The sequence below is a fragment of the Nicotiana tabacum genome, chromosome 18 (genome assembly GCF_000715075.1).
Source record: "Nicotiana tabacum cultivar K326 chromosome 18, ASM71507v2, whole genome shotgun sequence".
NCBI lineage: Eukaryota > Viridiplantae > Streptophyta > Magnoliopsida > Solanales > Solanaceae > Nicotiana > Nicotiana tabacum.
Window position 1 is genome coordinate 147,499,266 of NC_134097.1, and position 20,712 is coordinate 147,519,977.

The 20,712-nt window shown below is 35.9% G+C and overlaps 3 protein-coding genes and 1 pseudogene across 5 annotated transcripts; all 4 read right to left on the reverse strand.

Annotated features, from left to right (window-relative positions):
• Window positions 1-180: 180 nt before the first annotated feature.
• On the reverse strand, window positions 181-2,548 carry LOC142172998 (DNA repair protein RAD51 homolog 4-like). 2 transcript variants are annotated; one of them, XM_075237428.1, is made up of 5 exons: window positions 2,386-2,548; window positions 2,189-2,270; window positions 1,382-1,452; window positions 586-704; window positions 181-407 (listed from the first exon to the last, which is right to left on the reverse strand). In XM_075237428.1, exons 1-5 carry the CDS (start codon window positions 2,470-2,472, stop codon window positions 359-361), a joined length of 408 nt encoding a protein of 135 aa, XP_075093529.1. In that variant the 5' UTR covers window positions 2,473-2,548; the 3' UTR covers window positions 181-358. The 2 variants fall into 2 exon arrangements, 1 of the variants encoding a protein (XP_075093529.1); XR_012702384.1 differs by lacking the exon at window positions 1,382-1,452 and having other exon boundaries at window positions 269-407; window positions 2,386-2,513.
• A 1,744-nt stretch (window positions 2,549-4,292) lies between these two features.
• On the reverse strand, window positions 4,293-11,188 carry LOC142172997 (uncharacterized). 2 transcript variants are annotated; one of them, XM_075237427.1, is made up of 4 exons: window positions 10,895-11,163; window positions 8,293-8,361; window positions 7,659-7,765; window positions 4,293-5,377 (listed from the first exon to the last, which is right to left on the reverse strand). In XM_075237427.1, the coding sequence occupies exon 4, from the start codon at window positions 5,271-5,273 to the stop codon at window positions 4,515-4,517; it is 759 nt and encodes a 252-aa protein (XP_075093528.1). In that variant the 5' UTR covers window positions 5,274-5,377; window positions 7,659-7,765; window positions 8,293-8,361; window positions 10,895-11,163; the 3' UTR covers window positions 4,293-4,514. The 2 variants fall into 2 exon arrangements, with proteins under 2 accessions (XP_075093528.1, XP_075093527.1); XM_075237426.1 differs by lacking the exon at window positions 7,659-7,765 and having other exon boundaries at window positions 10,895-11,188.
• A 1,989-nt stretch (window positions 11,189-13,177) lies between these two features.
• LOC142172848 (uncharacterized) lies at window positions 13,178-14,592 on the reverse strand (annotated as a pseudogene).
• Window positions 14,593-16,396: 1,804 nt separating this feature from the next.
• LOC142172999 (DNA repair protein RAD51 homolog 4-like) lies at window positions 16,397-20,676 on the reverse strand. Its single transcript, XM_075237434.1, has 5 exons — window positions 18,848-20,676; window positions 18,651-18,732; window positions 17,844-17,914; window positions 17,047-17,165; window positions 16,397-16,868 (listed from the first exon to the last, which is right to left on the reverse strand). The coding sequence occupies exons 1-5, from the start codon at window positions 18,932-18,934 to the stop codon at window positions 16,820-16,822; spliced, it is 408 nt and encodes a 135-aa protein (XP_075093535.1). The 5' UTR covers window positions 18,935-20,676; the 3' UTR covers window positions 16,397-16,819.
• Window positions 20,677-20,712: the final 36 nt, after the last annotated feature.

The window sequence follows — 20,712 nt, forward strand, 5'->3', positions numbered from 1 at the left end:
AAGCTAATCAGGTCTTAATTTTGTACATGTATACTGCTCTTGCTGAGATAGTTTCGCAAGCATCAGCTCGCAATTTTGATAAACAAAGTAATTTTCTCCTCTATATTCAGTATATATTTTCTGTCAAAATGCCAAAGTAATATTAATTTCATCTCAGTCCAAATGAGAGAGACCACAAAATACGAACCACAATCCATTTCATATAAAAGTAAAAACATGTAGTAGTCTCGTAGCTTCATCTCCATCTCACAAGGTCAACATATATTTCTTTTTTTCCAACAAAAATATTCATTTTCCTCGACAATTCGACAGCATCAAGTTGATACCTTGATAAACTAAAAGCCAAGATTCTCTGGCATTATAAAGCATGATCATTGTACCTCGAACTCAATTCTATCTCCTGTAGCCTGGATGAAATATCCACTATTAGAAATAAATCTTCATACACAGTGATGGTGTTTCGTTATATCCAGATCAAACATTGATGTTGCAAAGTCAGGTGTTTAGGTTGATTAGTCTGATGAAGTTCAATAAGTTGCTGAGAACCAAGTTTGAACAATAGAGTTATTCTTGCAAGAAACATACCATGTGTGGGTGTCTAAGTACTGGCATGCTGCTGATGTTCCGAGCTCGGTCTCTGGATAATAGAAGTCTAACATGCGGAATGCCCCTCTAACTCTCTCCAAGTGCTGGCTTGGAAGTACCTTTCTCACCGGCCACCATGTGATTGGTGACCGAGCACAGAAGGATAAATATTATAATGTGGTCCACAAATAGGATATCTAGCAAACTAAATGCCTATAGTGAAAGTAGTACGAAAATACTCCATTACTTATGGAGAAAAGTTCGGGTGGACGATATGGGGTTATATGAATTTAATTACTCCCTCCATTTCAAAAAGATTATCTTAGTTTGGCTTGACACAAACTTTAATAAAGAATGGAAAACTTTTGAGATATGTGGTCTTAAATAAGTCATATCATCTATGACAGTAAAACTTTTAAAACTTGTGGTCTGAAACCTGTCATAACATTTGTGTGGTTATACATGCTTCTTATTAAGGAAATATTAAAAGGTGTCAATCTTTTTTAAAGAGACTAATAAGGAAATAGTGTCATTCTTTTTGAAACAGAGGAAGTAGAATGAACTTGTTGGCTGTAATTTGAAATCTGTGGATCAATACAAAACCGAAGTTCCTTTTAGAAGATCTAACCCATTAATAGGTTCAAATGGCAAGTATATAACAACTTGACGCGTTCAAGTTTCTGGCTGATGTGCCTAATACACTGATCCAGTTAAACGAAAATCAATTCCATCAGTTGAAAATGAACAACGCTGCAGCAAAGAGAACATGCTAATGCTATGTTACTGCCAAACTTACCAAAATGCAGATATCATGTTCATGTGCTAATAGTTTTAGTAAAAATCCCACTGAAACCATTAAAGCATGTCCTGATTCACGCAAAAACTTTAGTTGTTACTTCGGGAGTCAGTAGTCAAGCAGGTAGTTTTGACATACGGAATTAAACTTAAGTTTTCTACTTCAACAAACAATTCACACATATGAAACAGATTACAGAGGCAAAGCTTCTATACATTTCTCCACTATTTTTGTTCCCTCATTCAACAAAAGTAAATTGACAAATCTGTGGACATGATACCGCAGGGGAAAACCTAATCATCTGCCTATAGACGGAAGAAGAAACTCAGGATAAAATTAAATTTATTTGGAAAAAAATGAAATCCAGAAAAGCAAGATTAATATCAGTGTAGGAATTTGCACGTTTACTACTTTATTCCCATTTAACATCTTTTTCATAAGCAATTGTCTATCATATACCTAGAAACAAGTTTGCACTAGGATAGCAGAAACAACAAATCGGTCAAAAAAATTGTAGGAGAACTCACAAATGTTGCATTATGTCTGAGAGCATATATCAACAACTAAGTTTCAATCCCAAACTAGCTGGAATATAAATACTAGAGGAAAAAAAAAAACTAAATCTAAACCAATTAGAATTTGTAGTTTCGTCAACCAAGGAACTACATTAAAGAAAACAAAACAAATATTTCTTAAAATAAAGAAACGACAACTTAAATCTCAAATTGCTCAAGTAAATACTAGTAAAAAGGATAACTAAAAATTACTACCATAAAGTTATCATTTCATCTTTTAGTGAAAAATTACCTTGTGCACCACCTCCTCCAAGAATTGGTGTAATGAGTGTTGATATTGAGTCAATGATAATCATCCGTATATGCTGATCTACCTGCATTTCATACCCTCGGAAGTGAGTGCCCTGAGGACTCGTACCCAATCCATGGTAATAGGGAAAAGGAGATGAGATGAGAGTAGAGAAATTTTAGCAGTGTATTTCCAAAAACCTGAGATATGAGATTGTTCTTTAGCTGATGAAGCACTTCAAACAGTGTAAAAATGTCAAACACTGACAAGCATACTATGTTGTTCATTACTTGTTGAAGGGCCTTGTCCACCTACAGAAAGAGTTAAATGTCAGAGAGGGAAGATGGTATTGAAAAGTTGGTTACAGCAACTTGCACAATAAATCTCCAGAGCCGTATTATTCTTGCTGGACAAACGTTAATGTGTACAGTACATCTCCAGTTAGTAGATAGTCAGTTGCATATGTAACTGATTTGGGACAAGAGGAAGCCTAATCTATGCGACCTAATAAGAGAATTGAAAGTCCTATTGGAGTATGAATCTGTAAAAATCAGTCCTTGTTGGTTCACATGTCAGTAATAGAAAGGAAAAAGTAAAATAATCAACTTCTAACTTCAACTTCTTTTGTAAATCAGCAGTGCAAAGAAACTTCTTACAGCATAGTTCTCCTATTTAAATTCATTCAGCACGAATTATGGAACTGTCATAAACTATAATCAGATGGTTCTGTGCAGCTTATAATGTATCAACTACGTGATACCATGATTTGATGACAGAGCTAGAGTTATTATAATGATGAAGGAAATCAACTAGAAAGAATTACAAAAGAGAGAAGAATGTAACGACCCGGCCGGTCGTTTCACGAGTTACCGCTCCATTTCCCCCATTTTTGCTTCTTATTGCCTTGCTCAGCGGTATTATGTGTTATCGGGTTGATTGGCTCGGGTTCGGAAAGGTTTTGGGTGAGGTTTGAGACACTTAGTCTCTTTTGAGTAAGCTTAAGTTGGAAAAGTCAACCGGATGTTGACTTATGTGATAAAGGGCTCGGATGTGAGTTCTGATGGTTCAGATAGCTTCGGGAGGTGATTTGGGACTTAGGAGCGTGATCGGAATGTGTTTTGGAGGTACGGGGCAGATTTAGGCTTGAATTGGCGAAGTTGGAATTTTGGCGTTTTCCGGTTGATATGTGAGATTTTGATATAAGGGTCGGAATGGAATTCTCGACTCTTAGTTACATTAACATCCAGAAATTCCCAATGAATTTGTGTTGATAAGGCATATTCTTTTCGGAGCATTCATTTCATATTTTGAGCTCCCTACAGGCAAGAAGAAAGGAATAAGAATTTTTGACATCTCCAGCAACTCTTTCGGGCTGAATCTTGTTCCAATATCGAGGAATTCCTTCCAAATTGTCTACAGTCTCACCAAGAGCCATGGACGTGCCAATGCTATTCTATTGTGATTACAACGCCAAGGACCAAAAGACCAAACTTTTGAAGCAGCAAGTGTTATGGGAACAAGGGGCACATCAAATTACATTGTTTATGACACATGCATGTTAAGATTGACCTCTGCAGCCCCACCCCTTAGACCATAAATAACTTATTCGCATTCAGTATTCTACCCAACCAATGGAGTCTTTTATGCATGCATTTATTATATAATCAACGATCAAGCAATATGTATTTTCTGTACTAATTCTTAAGGTTAAATTGTTTGATTTGATGCATATAAGTCTCCGTTGCTAGGGTGATCACTTTTACCCCATTCTTGTGTTCAACTCGATTACAATGTTTCATCTTTCCCCTATTATTGCCAAAAAATTCTCCTTTCTGATTCGGTTCGAATCACAGAGATAAAAAAGCACTTCCTAAATTGTTCACTGATAAAGTGAAATAACAATTACTAGTTGTTTTTGGTCTCCGATTTCTGGACGTTGAGCAGATATGTCCACAGATTTCAGTGTCCTAATTTCCTCAACAATGTGCACATCTTGTACACATCCAGATTATTGTTAGAGATACTGTTGGATCCTCCAAGACCAATGAGCCTTAACCATTGAATCTGGTCGAGATATTTTCGGAAAATCACATAAAAACAGGAATAATAAAGGAAAACTTCTCCAGAACAGAACGAATAGACGACAGAAACAGAGGGCTAATAAAGTAAGCCTTCATACATCATTAGAGTCCAGCAGAGAGTTATAGGAGCCAGACAGCTTAGGAAATTTTGCAAAATCCAAAATTCAAACAGATAGGAAAACTATAATCAACAGTAGAGAGTAGACACTAATGATTGTCCATGTTGATCAGTAGCTTAGTTTAGGGATCTAATGTGCAGTGCGCAATATTCCATGCAGATAACCACCAGTCATAACAAGAGACACAAAGGAGACAACACCAGCTGGAAAAACCTTCTTTGACTTCAGAAACCGAGATCCCATTACTCCCAGAAGTGCAGCCGAGAGGACGAAACCCATTGATGATGCCAAAACAGGTTGTGTTGGAAGCATAGCATAAACAGAGTACAAAAGGGAGGCAGAAACTCCACCTGCAATTAGGGACTTCGTGCTGCCACTTTTCAGATAACCCATAAAACCACCAGCTCCAACCAAGAAAGCATAGCCCAATGTCAATTTTTGGGACATAGAAAGGGCCATTTTCTTTTTATTGCTATGATCCTTGCCTTCATCTGACTCCCCCTCGTTGCCACCATCATTATTATTATTATTATTGCCACCATTATCTCCCCCACCACCACCACCGCCATTTGCACTCCCAGAATCATCTCCACCACCACCACCTGTCTCTGGCAGAATATCAATTCCTGGCCCTGCTGAATCAACAGTGAAGGTGGTTGGCATTGTAGAATCAGAGACAACACTGGCTTTGACTCCCCAGTAGGAAGGCTTTGATCGAGTGGACAAGTTTGGGTACACCGTGCAAGGGGTATTCAATGGATGTAGAGATGAACGAAGTGACCTCAATGGCTGACTATGAGCAAAGAAATGCTGCCTTTGACTCCAAGCTTGGACGCGAAAGTGAGGCAGCACTATGGAGGATTGAGCAATGGCCAAAAATTCTACCATGATGTATATGCTGAATTATGAGAAAGTTATTTACGGGATGTTTTGTTTTCTGTAGCTTGTGTATTATCAGCAACTTCCACAAAAATCAGTCTTCCATCAACAATCTGCAACCGGTAGATCATTTCAATGACAGAACAGAAAAACGGAAAGCAGCAAGACTCTTCAGTCAGCCAACATTCGATATTTCACCAGGAGGTAAAAATGAAACAAAATTAAATACACTTTATAATGCTGGAAAACAAATTCCCTTGGGGAAGTAAAGGAGCTTTCTGCAAAGACATAATGCTACTTAAATTCCCCCTGATTGTTGAGGATTTCTTAATTTTAGCAGATCAGAATCTTTTCCATGGTCCTTACAGTTGACTGACTTTCTTTTTTTTCGCGACAATCTCACAAAGCCAAGATTTGGAGCAACAAAAAACAATCAAAACAGTCTCTCTTTCTCTCTCAAAAAAGCCATCTACTTTAAATTTCTGAAATAATCCATAAAATCAAGACTCTGCACATAAGTAAATCAAGCATAATTGCTGCAAACAATTAACCAACCACCACAATCTCAAATTAGCTTTCAAGCCAAAGCTTGGTGCATTATTGACATCTCCAGTCAACGGAAAACACTTCATGCATTTTTTTTTTATGAAGTAAGCAGGATATCATTAAAAGCATCAAGAAGATGCAAAAAGATTACAAAACAAAGTTTGTTAGCTCATTTACAGTTGAAGTGCTACAAAACTAGAGAGCCGACAAAGTCCAAAAATACATCAAAAGTAGATATGCAAACAAACCACAGAGCTACGCCAAAAGTAAACATGTGCACAAATAATTTTCAAGACCAACACCAATTTTTTCCTAACATATTCATATCATTGATATAGGATGTCTACTGCTCTCAGCAATTGTGCTTTCACTCATCTCTATTTCTGTCTACTGGGTACTTTCCCGTGTTTTATAAAAAATTATAACATTCTTTTTGATTTGTGTACACAAAGTTTAGGTATTACCCTTTTGAACAACTTAATGTTCTCAACTGTCATTTTGCACTAAAAACACACACAAAAAGAAAGTTCAGCTGCAGAGGGGTAATAGAAGCATAGATGCGGCAATGAGGTGCCAATATTAGATAAGAAGTCAAGAAAGGTAGAGACCACATGGGGTGACTGGTGGCAGTGGCTTAATAGAGGGGAAACAGACCGTTCGTCATCTTGGCGAGCAGCAGGATTGGAGTTTGATATCATAATTTTGTTCTTCAGCTGACAAGTTATGCAAAATATGAGTATACTTTTCCTTTTTCCTTTTCTTGTTTTGTTTGTTACCTGCTGAAAAGTTCTCATCTCCAAAATAATAACTCATCATTTTGCAGTCCTTATTTTCCTTAAAATGATAACTTCTATAACCTCTTTAGTCTTTACTACAACTTCCCAGTTTCTTATCAATAACTCAACGACTGTCACTACTTAAAGCAATGAAACATCTGCGACCAGTGAACTTCAAGAGATTTTGCTCTACCATATTGCTTGCAAAACCAGAAGGAACACTTGCAACAACAAGAGACTTCCTACTATTCATTTCCACTAAAGAGTTTATGAGACAACTAATTCAACAAAGGTATATTATATATCCATAAAACAATTAAATAAAATAAACACCAAAAACAACAGCAACAATAGTCGAACATAATGAGATACAGTTCCTAGACCAAACACCGTTTCTCCATAGATTTTCTAGAACCTAGACCCCTTCCAAGTGAAAGTTAGATTTCTTTAGATGGTTATATTGTTCGCATGTTTCGTTATAAGCCTATTAATGCCCCCAACTTACATTTTCCACCCTTTATCATTAGTTTCATTCAAGCAATGATTATCCTGTCTCCAACTGAAAGCATTTGCAGGACCAAGTCCTTTAGACCAACAAATGCAACAATTTGTATTGGTCGATGATAGCAAAAGTTCACAAAGTCAAACATCACGCTAAATTGTTTAAGATGCTTGGAAAAATCTTTCGCTTATAGTTTTGCTGTGAAGTGCTGGAAATAGACATCTGCCTTCTTTAATCTATGATTGATAAATAGTTTTCTAAGCGAAAGACAGACTAAGAATTGTAAATAATAGAGGAACACCTTGTTTTTAAAGTGGGACACCACTATAACAACTATGTGTTTCCTATCTAACAATGGATAGATTTAATTAAAAAAAAATAATATTTAAGAAAAACCTAAAAATTTGAATCGGAAGTAGCGGGTGTGCTTGCACTCATTGCTAAAGGCTACATCCACAACTGATGAAAGGCAATATCATTAAGCATGCTTCATAAAATATACACAAAACACACCATCAACAAACACACAGAAGCAAGTGTACACATCTACCAACAAAGCTAAGGAATTACCCTTCCGTTAATGGAATTCAATGCATTCCGAGCATCTACTTCTGACTCAAAGGTAACAAATCCAAAACCTTTAGGCCTTTGCGTTCTTGGGTCTTCAACAAGCCTCGCTGCTCGCCCAAATTAACAAATCCATATAAATCAATCAATCAAATCAACTACACCTCAACCCCAGATTAATTATAGACCTATTTAACAAATCCGCCACAAAGTACAAATTCCATATTTATAAATAGTTATAGGGCAATCAAGTTTAGTAGATAAAGGGCGTTTGGTATAAGGGAAAATGGAAAACAGTTCAATCAAAAGGAGGAAAATGACTTCCCTCACTTATGGGCGGAAGTCATTTTTCCACCAACTATCTTCAACTAGCACTAGACTTCATTAATAATCTCTAGTACTCAAAAGTTTCATCAGAACACTCTCCAATTTGCTGATATTATTTATTAATTTTTAATATTATACTCTATAATTTGAAAAATATTTTCCATGACATAAATTTCCTTGGGAAAGGACTTATGTCATACTTTAACACACCCTAAATTTCACACTTACTTATTTTGAGGATAAATTAGATTACATTTCAGACGAAAAAATAATGATTGCAGAATATAGAAATGAGGAAAGGTGAAGTAACCTTCTGTAACAACGCCAAAAGGTGAAAAGAGCTTCTTCAATCTTTCATTCGTAGTGTAAAACGATAATCCTGTTTAAAAGAACAAAAATCGAATGCGTCAGTGTTAGGGTTTTAATAAGGACAACAACACACAAATAAATCATGATTAATAAGAACAGATAAAATAAAATAAATATTTGTGTTTTTGTGTGTGTGTGTGAAATATCGAGAGAGAGAGAGAGTACTGCTGACGAATAGCTGCAACCCTTTTGCCATTTGAGTTCTGAGAGCAGCGTTGTATCATCAAGTCAAAGAGGAGAAATTTTATTTTGAGTGAGACTCAACCAACAAAACTTGTATGAGGCACCTCTACCTATTTGACAAGTGGAAATATGGGTCCCACATGTTTCCATCCCCTAGCTCAATTCCCTCTCTCATATTTTTACCAACTTTACGAGATGACAAAATGAAAAAGCAGTAAACTTTTCTCCTCTATCTTCTGCTCCTTTTCTAAAAGGAAGGGAACATGTGGATTTTTAGGGTCGTTTGTTCGTGGATGCTTGTCCAAATTCAAGAGTCTAAAAAGAAGAATGACTGGATTTTTCTCTATATTTTAAAATAGAAAAATGATGGGCAAAATATTTTTGTGGGAGAATCATTGATTTTTTGAGATATCTATGCTTTCTAGTTCCTAATTTGTAATTGTCGGATCAATAGTTTGGCTAAAGCTTATTAATCTGACATCTCACTGGTGTGCAGTGATGTAAACTCAACTTCACATTTATAGAATTGCTTGGGGTAAGCATTAAGCAAGACAATAATAGAATTGCTTAAAATTCCAGTATAGCCAAAATGCACCTTCATTTCTTCCAATAGAATTGGAGTTTGAAGCAAGTAATGGTTAAACTATTGTAAGCTTGTTTAAACCATAAGTAAGCCTATATATTGGAGAAAATAGGGACAATCTCAGTGTATATCGGGCCGCCCCTGGCAATAATTGAAAATTGTGGATTCTTGGTGGCATATGCTAAATTTGAATCGTTGTTCGAGTTGAAAGTGTTAATTAAAATATTTGATGGTTGGATTCTGCGAGACTGCGTTGGAGCAGGGGTGGGCATCGGTCGGTTGGGTTCAGTTTTGAATATTATCGGTTTTGCCTATCGGTTTTCGGTTTACAAATATCATAACCCGATAACCAAACCGATAAGATATTGGTTATCGGTTATCGGTTAATCGGTTATTGATCATTATCGGTTCGGTTATCGGTTTACCCGATAAGGTAAAACTAAAATTAAGAGTGTTGAACGCTGAATATTACCTAATATTAAGAGTGTTGAACGCTAGTATTTGTACAAAGTAATATTTGTACAAAGTTTGGAAGCTGCTATATATGACACTTCAAGGTAAGGACCAAGGAGCGGGTGGGGATTTCAATCCAACAAAAGAAATTCTCAATATACCATTTTCAGTATAAAACTAAAAGCTAAACTACAGCTGAGTAACAATTTTAAAGGTTCCAAAATGAGATTTAAACTTCTATTCAATATCAAGAATTCAAGATCTTGTGGCAGAACTACAAGCATTTGAAGACTGTCACAAAGCTGCACATAGAACAACAATTCAAAGCTGCACATAGAAAAATTAAACACATATTGACAACACCCATAATCATATACTCATAATTCTAAAGGAAAAAGCAAAAAAGATTAAATTTTTGCCTCAAACTAAACATACCCAATGGCCAGTACCTCAATTGCCCACATACAAAGTGCAAACAGCTCAAAATTCCAATCTAACAAAAATAGGAGATAAAAAGATCCCAACTTTCACAATCCAAAAACAGATGGTACACATAGTAATGTCCAAACTCCAAAGTAATAGTTCAAACACATTAATAACAATACAAAGTAGTAGCAACCTTAAGATTAACAAGTTCAAAGTCCAAACATAATACTAATAGTTCAAATTCAAGTAAACAACACAACAACTACTCAATCCTTATAGGCTTCACCAAATTGCGCTCCAAACAACGCTCAACATGCCTCATTTTAAAATCTTAAAATGAAACACATATAACTAAACATAAAAAAGGAAAATATGATAACAGAAGGTTTGCTTTCATTACTACAAAGAATTGAACTGCCTCATGCTTCTCTTAGTTTCAATAGAGATAAAGAAACATCATTTCACATATAGTACATGTCACTAATTCTGCGTCAGATGGTAACTAAAGAAGACTTCGCCATATGCTTTTATGGCTTTAATCAAACTGGAAATCTGGAATCATTTTAAAAAGATGTAAATTTAATTTATTTGTTAAAGAATAACATGAGCTGTAAGTCCCAAAATAAGATTTCGCAGTAATTCCATAGCTTTCAGCCATCTAACTCCTATAAGTGATGGTTAAGCAAAAAATTCAAAAAGTACTTCAAATGAAGAGATGTAAGGACTGTGATAAACAATCAACGAAGATAAATTCAAACAATCAGTGTAGTATAAATTCAAGAAACCAAACATTTTAGGGAAACCATTTTTCGAGCTTCATAAAAAGGAAAATATGCAAAAATTGATTTCTAAGATACCAAACTAAGACGAATTCAGAAATGGGATATGAAACACTGACCTTAGTGCAATGCTCTGCCGGAAAAAGATATAGAAAACTGAGTCTTGACGGGCTCAGTCGTGGGGGCGTGACCGCGTGAGTCGTGAGGCGGAGAACTGGTGAGGGCTTGACTGCTTGAGCCGTGTGGCCGGTGGCGGACTGGCAGAGAACTGGTGAGGTCTGACTTCTGAGGGTGAGGACTGAGGGTGAGGAACTGAGTGAGTGAGGCGGACAGCGGACTGGCGTCTGGCGACTGGCGGAGAAAGCAAAATTAGTATATGAAAATGAAACCCTACTATTACTAGTATATACTTAAGCCTAAACTAGTAAATTAGTAAAGCTTTATTGGGTTATCGCTTTACCCAATAAGGGAATTGCTAAATCGACCCCGAACCGATAACCCAATAAAAAAAATACTGGTTATCAAACCGTTAACCCAATAACCCAATATCGATAATCCAATAAATAATTAACGGTTCGAATTATCAATTTTACCCGATATATGCCCAAGCCTGCGTTGGAGAAGTAAGGAACGAAATGCATTTAACTCAAAATTAAAGAGATGATGAAGTTTAGTAAAAGTTGAAAGAAGAAAACGGATTGAATATCACTACTGAGAGAAACATGAGTATAAGTAGGTTAAAAAAAGTAGGGTAGGACCTACTCTTAAGTAAAATAGGGTAAAAAAAATAGAAATGAGATGGTGAAACGGGGAGAAGTTTTATTGTGTGCCTCACGACATTAGTTGTGTGAGGCTCCTTTTTATCTCATAAATTAGTGGACTTCAATCTTACGCTTCTGAATCCACAAAAATTTGGGTCCACAAAACCGTGAAACAAAAAAGATACTTCATACAACTAGTGTCAGTTGTATGAGATATAAAATAAAATTTTTCGTGAAATGGGAAACACGTAAGTGTCAGAGAGATAAAAAGAGGGAGCTGACATGTGGGACCCATATTTCCACTTGTTAAATAGGCAGAGGTGCCTCATACAAGTTTTGTTGGTTGAGTCTCAATCAAAATAAAATTTCTCGTCAAAGAGATACTGTATTTGTCGAAACTGCAGGTCGGTCACTATTTTAATTGAAATGTCATGTTGGTCCTTTCTTTTCTCATTAATTATTATATGTCCCCGTTTCAGCGTTTTTTCTTATTCTGCTCTTTCTTTTTTTCTTTTCTTTTTTCACCTTTTTCTTTTCTTTTAATTTTAATGCGATACGAAATCAGTGCTAATAAGGGGAGACATTCTCCAACTTGCTTTCATAAAAATTCCATGTCGCAAAGTTATGGCCGCCGACAAGCTTTATTGGCAGATGCGATACATGATTAAACTGAACAATAACATTAGAATTGCTGCTAGTAGAGTCAATATTTATAACATTATGGGCCATTTTAAGTGTGAGCCTCTGTGGCAGTTAGAGGATCAGAAAAAAAAAATCGTGAGAGTCAAGAAGATCGCTCCGATACAATATAATGGAGAAGTTTTATTGTGTGCCTCACACAACTGATATTAGTTGTGTGAGGCACTTTTTTGTCTCACAAATTTGTGGACCCCGATCTTACATTTCTTGGTCCACAAAACTCTGAGACAAAAAAGATGCCTCATACAACTAGTGTTAGTTGTATGAGACACAAAATAATATTTTCACATATAATGAATGAGCAAGATGAAACAAAAAAAATAATTTTGTTAAATAATAATGAGCTGATTATATACACAAACAAGTTACAGAGGCTTACTTAACAGACCAGAAAGCAATAAAAAACTAACTCCTTAAATGATGGGAACAAAATAATAACCTATGCAATAAAACAAAGTAGATATACAAATTTTACAAAGCAGTAACAGTAACTCCTAATATGTCAGGCGTTAATTATTAAATAGCCTTTCGAGTGGCAAGCAGGACGACGAAGAGGCCCTTTACTCCCGCTTTGAAATAGTAGGAACTATTACAGTATTTCTTTTGGGGGTAAAAATATATGATATTCTTTTCTACTACTCCATCTTAACAAGGGTGAAATTACATACTCCTTTTTATAAGAGCCAACAATTATTATTGAGGTTTAGCCGGACACCAAATGCTCCAATCAAGCATGCCCGGCTCCACAAACCAAGTAAACAATCATGCCACTAGAACTGACTACAAGCAAGCAAGGGGAAGAGAATTATTGTATAATTAGTAGGGTCGCCCAATAGCTCTTTTCAAATGGACATTTAAGATAGCATCAAGACGAGCACAAAACAAATATGGTCGCGATCTATTTTAGAGATTTTCCTAAGTAATAGCATACAAGTCCAATAGTTAAAATACAAGCTCATCAACGAGCCTATATACAATAATACTATTGCTGCAAGCATCCTTGACAATGGCTTCTCATGACTCAAAGTCAAACCGTTTCTTCCTTTTCTCCATTTCCTCCAAAACAAAGCAAGCATCTTCAACCTTCCCTTTATCAAGCAGGCCAAGAATCATACACCTTACTGTTTCTACACGCGAAAAATGCCCGCTAATCAACATTGCATTCAAAACCTTCAAACCTTCCTCAAATTCTCCTGTTTTACAAAAACCATCAACCACCATTCTATATGTAGCTGCATTAGGATTGTAACCTGCAATTTGCATATCAACTAACATCCTATACGCTTCAGCAGTTTTACCTTCCTTACAGAAATAATTGATTAACATATATAGATCACAACGTCGGGCTTAATGTGCCTCTTTTTCATCTCCACGAGTAAACTATTTACCTCACCAAAGTCGCCTCGTTTTAAAAGATCAGTCATCAAAACACCATAATTGACTATTTTCAGCTTACATCCTTGGTATTCCATATCAAACATTAACTTCTTGGCTTCTTTATACTTACCCAAAGAACTCAAACCTTCCATCAACAAAGCATAAGAAACTGCATTTGGCTTCTTTCCCTTTCTAACCATATCCTGAGACAAACTTTTAGCACCTTCAACATCCCCCTTCTTACACAAAAATCCAATTTGATAATTGTAAGTTACCACAGTCGGCTCAACTTCTCTTTCAAGAATTTCATCAAACACTCTGCGCGCCATTTCCCAATCACCCTTTTCCAGCCACATCTTAATAATAATGTTATACGAAACAGCATTCAACCAAATACCCATTTTCGAAAAATTCCTTAACATCTCATTTGCATCATCAAAACGCCCATTTTCAACAAGCACATTTAAAAGTGCATTAAAAGACTGTACACTACGCATACAATTAAATGACCCCATGTTGTGAAAAAGCTCAATAGCTTTATCAACCAACTGGGCTTTCCCTTAATGCTGAACTAATCCAATAAAAACCTTTTCTTGACATCGAATATAATATGTTTTTAAATATCCAAGAAGGATTTCAACACCTTTAAAGTCTCGAGACTTAGCGAGCTTATAAATAAGACAAGAATAAGTAGGGTAGTCATGTTTGAAGCCGGTTTGCCGGTAATCATGGAACAGTGAAATAGCTTCATCAGGATCTTGGATTTGTTTGAGGTCAGCAAGTAGTGGTATTGGCTTTCGAAAGAGGTTTTTTGTAGGCTTATGAGGCCTTTCAGGTGAGGATTTTGAGGTGGGTTTATGAGAACGATGATGACTGTGGTATGGTTGGGATTGGAAAATTGAGGTTCTGAATTGTGTAAGGTTGTTAATTTTGAGTTTTGAGGGAGTTGTGCTAGCTTGTTTGATTCTTTAATTGATCATGGAGTGTAGGAGGTTGAAGTCAGATTATAGTTTCAAGTGTTAGATGAAAGATCTGTGGAGGGAAAATGGGTTGCTTAAACTTGGAAGCACATTTGAAAGCTTATGCACTCGAGATTGGATGGGTACCGATTTTGGTGAGATTTTTGATTTGGGCCAAACAGATGCTTCAGAAGCTGGAAATTGGGCCTAGTTTATAGATGTGTTTGGGTGAAATTCAAAAATAGCCAGATTTAATGGGAGAAATTAAAAAATAGTCAGATTTACAACTGGTCGTTCAAAAATAGCTCAGTTTTAAAAGTAATTGAAATTTATCCACTTTTCATGTAAAGATAAATCTGAGCGAAAACACTATTCAAACTCGGAATACGCCAGTATATTATGCTGGAGTTCCACCATAAGTATACTTGAACTCCAGCATATTATACTGGAGTTCCATGATAAGTATGCTGGAACTCCAGCATAATATGATGGAGTTCCAGCATAAATACACTAGAACTCCAGCATAATATACTGGAGTTTGGAGCACCGGAGCTCCAGTCTCCAGTATATTATACTGGATCCAGCAAAGTATACCGGTACAACATAATATGCTGGAGTTCATACACAGGTGCACCGAACTCTAGTATATTATGCTGGACCGATCTCTGTTGCAGCAAAATAGTGACTATTTTTCATTGACTTGGTAAACGCTGGCTATTTTTGAATGACCAGTCCGAAAACTGGCTATACCGTGCTATTTTTACGGATTTAATTGGAAAATAGCAACAATTTCAAAGTAATCGATATTTAGCCACTTTTCATGTAAAGATAAATCTGAACGAAAATATTGCTCAAAATATGTAAAATATTCCAGCATAATATACTGGAGTTCCAGCATAATATACTGGTCCAGCATAATATGTTGGAAGTTCATACACAAGTGCTCCAATCTCCAGTATATTATGCTTGAACTTTCCGTGTGTTAGAGTTCTAGCATAATATGCTAGAAGTTCATACACAGGTGCACCTATCTCCAGTATATTATGCTAGAACTTTTCGTGTTACAGCAAAATAATGACTATTTTTCAATGACTTTGCAAACACTGACTATTTTTCAATAGAGCCCGCTTAGTTAGCGGAGGTCTTGAGTTCGTCTCAACAAGAGCATTTTATTTTTCTATATTTCTATATTTTGCCTTGGTTATATTCGTTGCGCAAACAAATACAGTCGATACAGGTTGTATCCTTCGTTTACATTCTTGTATACAATCGATTTAAGTTGTATTATTTGTATACACCCTTGTATTTCATCTTGGTTACAGTTGATGCATGTTGTATTTGTTGCGCGAACGAATACAATTGCACAAAAGTATACAGTTGATACAAGTTGTATGCGTTGTGCGAACGAATACAGTTAACACAAGCTATATTCGTTGCGCGTTTGAATACAAGTAATACAAGCCGATAACGATTGACCAATAGCTATGAATGGTAATTAGGTAAACTGTAATTATTAGCCTCTAAACTATAATGCTTTATGAAAATTCATCTTACATTTATCTGTTAAACTTAATTTATACTACTAAGATGAGACGATAAAGATCTTAGATAACATGCTAAATCATAACTTTATGATCCGTATAGGATTTCACGAGAGGAACTTAGATGTTTATATGACAAATTCTTTGCATTTTCATCTGCTTTTGATATTAAAAGTAATTCAACGTTATTTACATATTACACCAAAGAAAGATGACGTCCATTAAAACCCTTTTAAACGGATGAGTGTTCTGAAAAGGATACTGAAACCAGATATATAAATCAATAGTTGAAAAAACTTATACTCATACATTTCACTTGCAAACAGTTAGGCAGAGAAAGTTGGTCATAAAGCTAATCAGGTCTTAATTTTGTACATGTATACTGCTCTTGCTGAGATAGTTTCGCAAGCATCAGCTCGCAATTTTGATAAACAAAGTAATTTTCTCCTCTATATTCAGTATATATTTTCTGTCAAAATGCCAAAGTAATATTAATTTCATCTCAGTCCAAATGAGAGAGACCACAAAATACGAACCACAATCCATTTCATATAAAAGTAAAAACATGTAGTAGTCTCGTAGCTTCATCTCCATCTCACAAGGTCAACATATATTTCTTTTTTTCCAACAAAAATATTCATTTTCCTCGACAATTCGACAGCATCAAGTTGATACCTTGATAAACTAAAAGCCAAGATTCTCTGGCATTATAAAGCATGATCATTGTACCTCGAACTCAATTCTATCTCCTGTAGCCTGGATGAAATATCCACTATTAGAAATAAATCTTCATACACAGTGATGGTGTTTCGTTATATCCAGATCAAACATTGATGTTGCAAAGTCAGGTGTTTAGGTTGATTAGTCTGATGAAGTTCAATAAGTTGCTGAGAACCAAGTTTGAACAATAGAGTTATTCTTGCAAGAAACATACCATGTGTGGGTGTCTAAGTACTGGCATGCTGCTGATGTTCCGAGCTCGGTCTCTGGATAATAGAAGTCTAACATGCGGAATGCCCCTCTAACTCTCTCCAAGTGCTGGCTTGGAAGTACCTTTCTCACCGGCCACCATGTGATTGGTGACCGAGCACAGAAGGATAAATATTATAATGTGGTCCACAAATAGGATATCTAGCAAACTAAATGCCTATAGTGAAAGTAGTACGAAAATACTCCATTACTTATGGAGAAAAGTTCGGGTGGACGATATGGGGTTATATGAATTTAATTACTCCCTCCATTTCAAAAAGATTATCTTAGTTTGAGCTTGACACAAACTTTAATAAAGAATGGAAAACTTTTGAGATATGTGGTCTTAAATAAGTCATATCATCTATGACAGTAAAACTTTTAAAACTTGTGGTCTGAAACCTGTCATAACATTTGTGTGGTTATACATGCTTCTTATTAAGGAAATATTAAAAGGTGTCAATCTTTTTTAAAGAGACTAATAAGGAAATAGTGTCATTCTTTTTGAAACAGAGGAAGTAGAATGAACTTGTTGGCTGTAATTTGAAATCTGTGGATCAATACAAAACCGAAGTTCCTTTTAGAAGATCTAACCCATTAATAGGTTCAAATGGCAAGTATATAACAACTTGACGCGTTCAAGTTTCTGGCTGATGTGCCTAATACACTGATCCAGTTAAACGAAAATCAATTCCATCAGTTGAAAATGAACAACGCTGCAGCAAAGAGAACATGCTAATGCTATGTTACTGCCAAACTTACCAAAATGCAGATATCATGTTCATGTGCTAATAGTTTTAGTAAAAATCCCACTGAAACCATTAAAGCATGTCCTGATTCACGCAAAAACTTTAGTTGTTACTTCGGGAGTCAGTAGTCAAGCAGGTAGTTTTGACATACGGAATTAAACTTAAGTTTTCTACTTCAACAAACAATTCACACATATGAAACAGATTACAGAGGCAAAGCTTCTATACATTTCTCCACTATTTTTGTTCCCTCATTCAACAAAAGTAAATTGACAAATCTGTGGACATGATACCGCAGGGGAAAACCTAATCATCTGCCTATAGACGGAAGAAGAAACTCAGGATAAAATTAAATTTATTTGGAAAAAAATGAAATCCAGAAAAGCAAGATTAATATCAGTGTAGGAATTTGCACGTTTACTACTTTATTCCCATTTAACATCTTTTTCATAAGCAATTGTCTATCATATACCTAGAAACAAGGTTGCACTAGGATAGCAGAAACAACAAATCGGTCAAAAAAATTGTAGGAGAACTCACAAATGTTGCATTATGTCTGAGAGCATATATCAACAACTAAGTTTCAATCCCAAACTAGCTGGAATATAAATACTAGAGGAAAAAAAAAAACTAAATCTAAACCAATTAGAATTTGTAGTTTCGTCAACCAAGGAACTACATTAAAGAAAACAAAACAAATATTTCTTAAAATAAAGAAACGACAACTTAAATCTCAAATTGCTCAAGTAAATACTAGTAAAAAGGATAACTAAAAATTACTACCATAAAGTTATCATTTCATCTTTTAGTGAAAAATTACCTTGTGCACCACCTCCTCCAAGAATTGGTGTAATGAGTGTTGATATTGAGTCAATGATAATCATCCGTATATGCTGATCTACCTGCATTTCATACCCTCGGAAGTGAGTGCCCTGAGGACTCGTACCCAATCCATGGTAATAGGGAAAAGGAGATGAGATGAGAGTAGAGAAATTTTAGCAGTGTATTTCCAAAAACCTGAGATATGAGATTGTTCTTTAGCTGATGAAGCACTTCAAACAGTGTAAAAATGTCAAACACTGACAAGCATACTATGTTGTTCATTACTTGTTGAAGGGCCTTGTCCACCTACAGAAAGAGTTAAATGTCAGAGAGGGAAGATGGTATTGAAAAGTTGGTTACAGCAACTTGCACAATAAATCTCCAGAGCCGTATTATTCTTGCTGGACAAACGTTAATGTGTACAGTACATCTCCAGTTAGTAGATAGTCAGTTGCATATGTAACTGATTTGGGACAAGAGGAAGCCTAATCTATGCGACCTAATAAGAGAATTGAAAGTCCTATTGGAGTATGAATCTGTAAAAATCAGTCCTTGTTGGTTCACATGTCAGTAATAGAAAGGAAAAAGTAAAATAATCAACTTCTAACTTCAACTTCTTTTGTAAATCAGCAGTGCAAAGAAACTTCTTACAGCATAGTTCTCCTATTTAAATTCATTCAGCACGAATTATGGAACTGTCATAAACTATAATCAGATGGTTCTGTGCAGCTTATAATGTATCAACTACGTGATACCATGATTTGATGACAGAGCTAGAGTTATTATAATGATGAAGGAAATCAACTAGAAAGAATTACAAAAGAGAGAAGAATGTAACGACCCGGCCGGTCGTTTCACGAGTTACCGCTCCATTTCCCCCATTTTTGCTTCTTATTGCCTTGCTCAGCGGTATTATGTGTTATCGGGTTGATTGGCTCGGGTTCGGAAAGGTTTTGGGTGAGGTTTGAGACACTTAGTCTCTTTTGAGTAAGCTTAAGTTGGAAAAGTCAACCGGATGTTGACTTATGTGATAAAGGGCTCGGATGTGAGTTCTGATGGTTCAGATAGCTTCGGGAGGTGATTTGGGACTTAGGAGCGTGATCGGAATGTGTTTTGGAGGTACGGGGCAGATTTAGGCTTGAATTGGCGAAGTTGGAATTTTGGCGTTTTCCGGTTGATATGTGAGATTTTGATATAAGGGTCGGAATGGAATTCTCGACTCTTAGTTACATTAACATCCAGAAATTCCCAATGAATTTGTGTTGATAAGGCATATTCTTTTCGGAGCATTCATTTCATATTTTGAGCTCCCTACAGGCAAGAAGAAAGGAATAAGAATTTTTGACATCTCCAGCAACTCTTTCGGGCTGAATCTTGTTCCAATATCGAGGAATTCCTTCCAAATTGTCTACAGTCTCACCAAGAGCCATGGACGTGCCAATGCTATTCTATTGTGATTACAACGCCAAGGACCAAAAGACCAAACTTTTGAAGCAGCAAGTGTTATGGGAACAAGGGGCACATCAAATTACATTGTTTATGACACATGCATGTTAAGATTGACCTCTGCAGCCCCACCCCTTAGACCATAAATAACTTATTCGCATTCAGTATTCTACCCAACCAATGGAGTCTTTTATGCATGCATTTATTATATAATCAACGATCAAGCAATATGTATTTTCTGTACTAATTCTTAAGGTTAAATTGTTTGATTTGATGCATATAAGTCTCCGTTGCTAGGGTGATCACTTTTACCCCATTCTTGTGTTCAACTCGATTACAATGTTTCATCTTTCCCCTATTATTGCCAAAAAATTCTCCTTTCTGATTCGGTTCGAATCACAGAGATAAAAAAGCACTTCCTAAATTGTTCACTGATAAAGTGAAATAACAATTACTAGTTGTTTTTGGTCTCCGATTTCTGGACGTTGAGCAGATATGTCCACAGATTTCAGTGTCCTAATTTCCTCAACAATGTGCACATCTTGTACACATCCAGATTATTGTTAGAGATACTGTTGGATCCTCCAAGACCAATGAGCCTTAACCATTGAATC